This window comes from Macrotis lagotis, chromosome X (assembly GCF_037893015.1).
Source record: "Macrotis lagotis isolate mMagLag1 chromosome X, bilby.v1.9.chrom.fasta, whole genome shotgun sequence".
NCBI lineage: Eukaryota > Metazoa > Chordata > Mammalia > Peramelemorphia > Peramelidae > Macrotis > Macrotis lagotis.
Window position 1 is genome coordinate 186,084,430 of NC_133666.1, and position 7,077 is coordinate 186,091,506.

The window sequence follows — 7,077 nt, forward strand, 5'->3', positions numbered from 1 at the left end:
CCCTCCTCCTTTTACTCCCTAGAAACGATATAAGTCTAGGAGCCCAGATGAGTGATTATGTAAACCCACCCAGGATGGCTGAAGCTCAGAGTGGAAGTGTGGTCCCCACGTGTGTCCGACCAGAGAATGTTTGACAGCGAGATTTGATCTGAAAGTAAACAATTCTATAGATTATTTCACGGGTCACAGAGAGGAAAAGCACCTCCCTTAACAGACTGCTTAGATTCAGTGACCTGTCAGGCACCAGGAGACCAGGGTGTCCATCAGTACCACGTTACCCCTGAGCGAGACTCAAAAGAGACTAGGCTAAGCCTCCCCTCCCCTTTCCTCTCCCCAAGCTGTCTTCTTCCTTTACTTCTTCCTTTTCCTCATTCTGGCTGATTCCCTGTGCCAGAGGGAGTTAGGAAATTGTTAACTCTAATTCATCTCAATGCGTTCTCTAATCCTTTTGCTTTCCTCTCATTTCACTCCTCCAATTAAAGAGAATTTGGGAGCCTACAGGATTTTAGACATTTCTGGGATATATTTTATCGGTCAAATCGATCATTTTGGGGGGTTTAAATGGGAGGGGATGCTAATTTTCGAGGTTTTGAGTAAAACAAAAGAAAAGCCCAGATTCCTACTTTGACCTGACCTTTTTTTTTTTGAGTAAAAAAAGTTTTTCAGTCATGAAGAATTAACTCTACCAGTGAAAATGATGTATTGCACTAATATCATACCTAACTTTTTCAGGCACATAGCAACCCAATCTCACATCCTCCTAACTGAGGTCCCTCGATGACAGTTTTCTCTCAGTTGACCCTAGGGATGCTAAGGACAAATGCTCTGCCCAGTGACTAGACTTGGAGAAGGTTGAAAATGGTTGGGTATCTGACAGTCCAAAAAGACAAAAAAGAGAGGGGGTGGGGAGAGAGAGAGAGAGAGAGAGAGAGAGAGAGAGAGAGAGATGGAAATTTTGAGAAAGACTAGAAATAGAGGTTCATCATTGATACTCTGTGTGTGTGTGTGTGTGTGTGTGTGTGTGTGTGTGTGTGTGTGTGTGTGTCTGAATCTAAGAGGCCAATAAAAGGAAGGAACTCTGTGGCGGCCCTTAGCCACCTCTGAAATCTGACCTAATCCACTTAATTAACTTTGACTTCAGCACCTGCATTGGAATTTGCTCCATTGTTAGAGGGTTGAAGCATATAAATAACCATTCTTAACTCATGAGTCAACTTGTTTTGGAAAATCAGTTGGAGAACAGGTAGGAGAGATTTGACAGCTAGGATCCAGACTGAAAAAATTATTCCTCAGCTAAAAGAAAATGACTCCAAGTAAAACCTCCAACTTTCACTACAATCCAAATCCTTAAAATGTGTCATTTTCCTTGAACTAGGAATTTAAATTTCTCTCAAGTTCCTTTCAGATCCAACCTAGCTGAAGTGAAGTATGAGAACTACCAAGGGATAGAGATGGTTTGGTCTATAGTTACTGACCAAACACATTACTAACCTGTACCTGACCCACCCACCCCCACCCACTTACTCAACCTCTGGTTGGTGCCTCTCTCCAGTTTCCCCTTCCTCTCCCTTTTAAATTTGTGGCCTCCTCCCAACACAGGAGGCCTCTAGGACCATACAATGGTCTTGCTACCTTCCTCATACTATTGGGCTCAAATCCAGAAGACTCTCTTTTTCCATACTCCCACACCTTTTCTCTTGCCTTCCTGCCCCAACTAACGTCACCTAGGAGGGTCAGATCTCAGCCATTATTTTGTTTTTCTCATTTCCTCCTCTATTTCCAAATAGCTTTCTTTTCCACTAATCTACCCTAGTACAACTCAGTATTCATCCCTCCAGTCTGTCCTTATCAACTAGAGGTTCAGGAGTGGTGAAATTTGGAGAATGCAAAGCAACATCCACCAACCCCTGAGTAAAAACATTAGGAAAGGGATGACAAGGTGGGGTGAGGTGAGGGATGGTGGTGCAGATTCTTCTAATAGAATGTTCTGGGAAAAGTCAGGTCATAAGTTTATCACTAGTAATTAGACTGAACAGTTCAGAACAAGGGGTGGGGAGGAAAGACTGGAGACAGAGAAGTGGAAGAGAGAGGAATCTGGGTCTCTGAACCAGGTCCAAGAGAGTTCAAAGCTGCCCTCCTTTTCCTTCTAGTATCCCCTCCCTTCCTTTTCCCTCACTCAACCCCATTCTGGTGCCTGCAGCAAAGAGGAATGAAATGCTTTATCGATTAAACGATTATTCAGGCGATTTAACTAATAAAAGAGCTCATCGATCTCCTTGAAATTACATTATTTATAGACAGCTTGTCAGTACACGAGTACTCCAAAAGACTCGGATGCCAGGCACTCCAGCAGCCCTACCTGAAGCCCCAACTCCTCCACAGTAATCCACTACGGTGAGCTCCTGCCCTGCCTTCTATGCCCTTTTCTACAGTTCAAAAGACATTCTCTCCATTCCCCAAGCCCCAAACTCCTTCAGGGTTCCTGGTCTGCCTTTTCCTTTTTGAATGTGGAATCCTAAAGCCAAAATGTTTTTTTCCTGGTGACAGAAACTGCAATTTGGGTTTGGGGAATAAATGAGAAGGTGATGCCAGGATAAGAGACACTAGAGGTAGCTGGGGTGGGAGAAGAGGTATGGGATATAAGGAACTATTGAGTTAAGATAAGGATAGACCTCAATATACTTCGAAACCAGTACCCTTCTCTCCCCCTTCCCCCAAATCCTTCCCTCTCCACTTTAGATCTATGTGAATCAGACACAGTAGGCTGTAAGACTGACATTTGTAGATTTTGTACGACTAGGACGAAATCTTAGAACAGTAACTTTCCCCGCTCTTAAAACGTGTTGAATCATTCAGAGGCGAGGCTAGAGCTACTGTCTTATCTTCTTTTCTTTCCTCTATTCTCTGCTCTCCTTCCTCTTCCTCCTCCCTCTCTTCTCCCCGCCTCTTCCTCCCTTGCTCTCTGATCCCTCCTTCCTCTCTCTTCTTGGATCAGAAGATCCAGAACCATATAAAAGCTAGAGTTGTCTCTTAAAGGTTTCTGAGACTCTCATCACCACCCCTTTTTCTTTCTTTCTTTCTTTCTTTCTTTCTTTCTTTCTTTCTTCCTTCCTTCCTTTCTTTTTTCTTTTTCTTTCTTTCTTTCCCCCTCCTCCTGCTTCTTCTTCTTCCTCCTCTTCTTCCTCTTCCTCCCCCTTCTTCTTTATCCTTTTCCTCTTCCTCCTCCTCTTCCTTGTGTCTCCTTCCCTCCCTTTCCCTTCCCCCTTCCCTCTCTTCCTTTACCTTCAACCCTATATTCTACTCATCTCCAGTATTGTCAAGGGTGCTGCTCAGGTTGATCTCAACTGGCATATAGTTTATCCTCAAGGTTCCAGTGTTGCTCAGAGACCCTAATCAATAACTTATACCTTTTCTCTCCTCACTTCCTCAGGAAAACCCAATTCAACTTCTGTACATAGTGAGTTCACGGGTGTCTGGCAGTCACAGTTTGAATAGACAAGTCTGCCTAATACCTTTAAGGCGCCCCCCCCAGGCCCTGTGTGTTGACTTTCCCTTTGAAAATAGTTGCTTGAGCTAATCCCTTAGAGATCCAAAAGATACATCCCAGGCAAACAGTGACCAATTCAACCCAAACATCTTGGTAAAATAGAAGCACCTGGCTTTTTGAATCAACATTTGACTATTCCTAGGAACCTCCACTCCCAAAAAACACACACACAAACCAAAACCCCCCAAAATCATCACTACTATTTAGCTGAGGTTGGAATTTAGTCCTCTCCTTAACTTTTGGATTCTAGTTATGTAACTTTGCCTATTCAAACACATTTTAAGTATGCATACATACTTATGTTGTGGGATTTTTCACATATTTAATCTATAACATGTGTACACATAATATGAACACCCACATGTACACATTTTAGCAGAATACAGACACACTACATTATTTATAGGCAGAAGATAAATATACAAAGCACAAAAATCAAAATATTTATTCATGCATCTATATTCTATAGATTTTCATGCATAGACATATCTATATTAAATACAAATCACAAGATATACGCGCATATTTTAGCATGAATACACTACATAATATAGGTATACACATGTGTGCATATATATATTGTCTTTATATATCACTAATTTAGTATAGATACACGCATACAATGCATGTGAACACAAATAGCTTTCATATAGTCATCTTTTAGTATACATTCAAAAACAACTATAAATCGAGAGATCTGTCAGAATATTTAATGAATATTATGTTTGTTTCGTAAAACCTGTTTCATAATTATGCATTAGAACTCTGTATAAAAAAAAAAAAAAGAAACTCAGTCCTACCTGTTCTACCGGTCCTGGAAGTCGGGTAGTTTTTCTCTAATTCCATTCTGATTTTTCAGGACTTGGTGGAATGGACAGGGAAAAAAAGTTTCCACTTTTTTTAGGGTTTTTTTTTTTGTAAGGGGCTGCTTGCAGGTCGGAATAATTCAACTCTTCCGCTCCCCGTCGAGCTTTTGCAGCTGATCACTGAGCTGAAACTAAACGTTTTAGGTGGAAAAAAAAGCCTCCGAAGGAACCGTGAAATGATTAAGGAACTAAAGAGCTTCTCGCCATGTGAGATCATGTCCTGTTCTCTAAAACATCACAAGATGTCCCCAGACGCATCCAAAACCCAAGAAACTCTGACATCGTTTCTAGCAAGAATTAAAGTTTGTTTGCAACCAACTGCCTCAAAGTCTGACTTTAGATGTTTACAGAGCACTGTTTGGAAAGCCAGAGAAAAATGACTTTACAATATTGAAAAACAAACAATCTCACCACCACCACCACACATCTAAAGAGCTTTTATAGATTGGGGGTGGAGGGAGACGGTTGCAAAGGTGGAGGGGGGAGGGAAGGATTAATAAACTTTTCAACATAACCGACTCCTACAATCAACAGAAAAGGCGAGCTGACATAGCTGAGCATCGTTTTCACCCAGTACGATCTTCTATGGAATGTTATTTCCTATTTCTTCACTTTCTCTCTCTCGTGTGTATGTGTGTCTGTCTGTTTGTGTGTGTGTGTGTGTGTGTGTGTGTGTGTGTGAAGTCAATGGAAGCGGAGGAAGAAAAAAGGGTTTTAACCTTCCTGTAACTCTCTCTGTCTTATTATCCCAAGATGCCATGCATCGTTGTTTAAAACTAGAGATGTTTTTACTGCAACTCAATTGTAGTCCACTTTCTTATTTTAGGGAGACAACAGCTTTACAAAAACGATCGTTTGTGAGTAAAAAGTACCTAACCTCTGTAGTGAGCATTTTAATAAAAAAATAATAAATTCCTTTTAAAAGAGGGGAAGAGGATATTGAAAAATGGAGCTGAGAATTTATCATATGACCCTAAATTAATTTCAAAAAACAAACAAACGTCTGAGACAGAGTGTAGTCCCTTTGTGAATAACTCTTAGAGCACAAAAAATGCTACTGGACAAAAACCAAAAAAAAAAAAAAATCTCCCTCTTTCCCAGCCCCAAAAGTCATAGTATTAGCTAAAATAAAAATCTTCCCTCCCCCTAGGAAAATGTCCATGGTTCCCTTACTGTCTAAGTCTTCCCACTTCATTTGATAAAGACTTTCTCTTCAACATGATTTTGGTAATATAGAGGTTAGAATATTATATTCAAATACTATTTTACACATTTCCTTATAACTAGATCTTTGTTATATTTATTTTTACCCATAAACGTACTGACGTGTATAACTATGCATATGTGTTTATACAATAAGTACCTATGCAGGTAAGTATAATGGACTAAGGCTAGCTTTAAGGAAAAAAATCAAATGAAAATTTCAAAGTAATTGTTTAAAAATATTTTCCTTTAATCTCTTTAATTTTTTAGTAAATCTTATAAATTTTGAAATATTCAACCTGTCTAAAATGTACTTGTTTCTCAAGTCAGCTAAACTAACCCTTCCTAGCCATTAGAGTTGAACTTGGTATCAAAATAGTTTCATAATCTAGATCCTTATTTTTCTTGAATCCAATAAAGATTGATGCTTCATTGAATACAGTTTGAAAAAAATGAAAACTTTTCTCTAACAAATTTAGTGCATAAAAATAAGTGAAAGCAAGTATTGATTCAATGGTAAATGATACATTTATGCAAAATGTTTTCCTACTTATGCAGAGGAAAGGCATGTCCTAAAGCAGTGAGCTAAACTAAAAATCTGTCCTCAGAGTTATGGAATAAAAAGAGATCTAAAAAATAAGCAGTAAATTTGCTACCCTTTCCCTATATTCTTCAAACACCAAGGTTCATTGTGATATGATGGGAAATAATGATAAAAAGACACTTTCATGAAAAGCAATGTAACTTCTGAATTTATCTTAGTAAAAGTGACCAGATTTTTAAAAGCATTTCAGCCTAAATATTTACCATGACCATTCTCTCAGACGAGGAAAATTTTATTTCTCTCCCCTCCCCTCCTTTCTCTATGACACTTGAAATATGTTTCCAACAAAAAAGCTTGTTTTGGCAGCAAAGTATGTTTTGCCAAGGAATTATTTGTGGTGTGTGAAGGAGCTTTTTTTTTTTAAATTAAATAAAGATTATGCAAATCGTGCATCTTGGAGATTAGTATACATACCGCGCAGAAACGTTTGTATCAGTTCATTTTGACCCCAAATATGTGTAACAAGCCACCCTTTGGAGTTCTTGACTCTCTCCTGTATATAAATATACCCATTTAAGTGGAAACTACTTCCCCACATGGATTGTGCAAATGAAAGAAAAGCTTGAAAATTCTCCTCACTCTTCACAACAATCATTTCTGGGGCAACAGTCTTCAGAATTAATTAATGTTCAAAGAAGTAACCTGAACAATCTCTGTAGGATAGAAATTTAGGAGAAGGGGGGAGCATTTCATTTTAATTGTAGGTGAAACAATATTTTTACATGTGATTTGAAATGTTTGTAAATAACCATATCAAGTAACATCTTTAGTAATAATTTTCATACTTTATGGAATTTAAGTAATTGTAAAGGGACCTGTTTAAAATGAGAAGTTCACCAAGCTACCTAGTACGTATT

At 38.8% G+C, this 7,077-nt stretch overlaps 1 protein-coding gene across 2 annotated transcripts in view; it reads right to left on the minus strand.

Annotated features, from left to right (window-relative positions):
• The window catches only part of PAX5 (paired box 5), a 356,088-nt gene extending 351,463 nt beyond the window's left edge, over window positions 1-4,625 (minus strand). Inside the window, exon 1 of one of the 2 annotated variants that reach the window (XM_074203322.1) lies at window positions 4,348-4,625. In XM_074203322.1, the coding sequence (XP_074059423.1) occupies window positions 4,348-4,393 (46 nt within the window). In that variant the 5' untranslated portion in view covers window positions 4,394-4,625. The remainder of the gene's footprint in view (window positions 1-4,347) is intronic. The other variant, XM_074203324.1, reaches the window with a different exon arrangement.
• Between the last annotated feature and the right edge of the window lie 2,452 nt (window positions 4,626-7,077).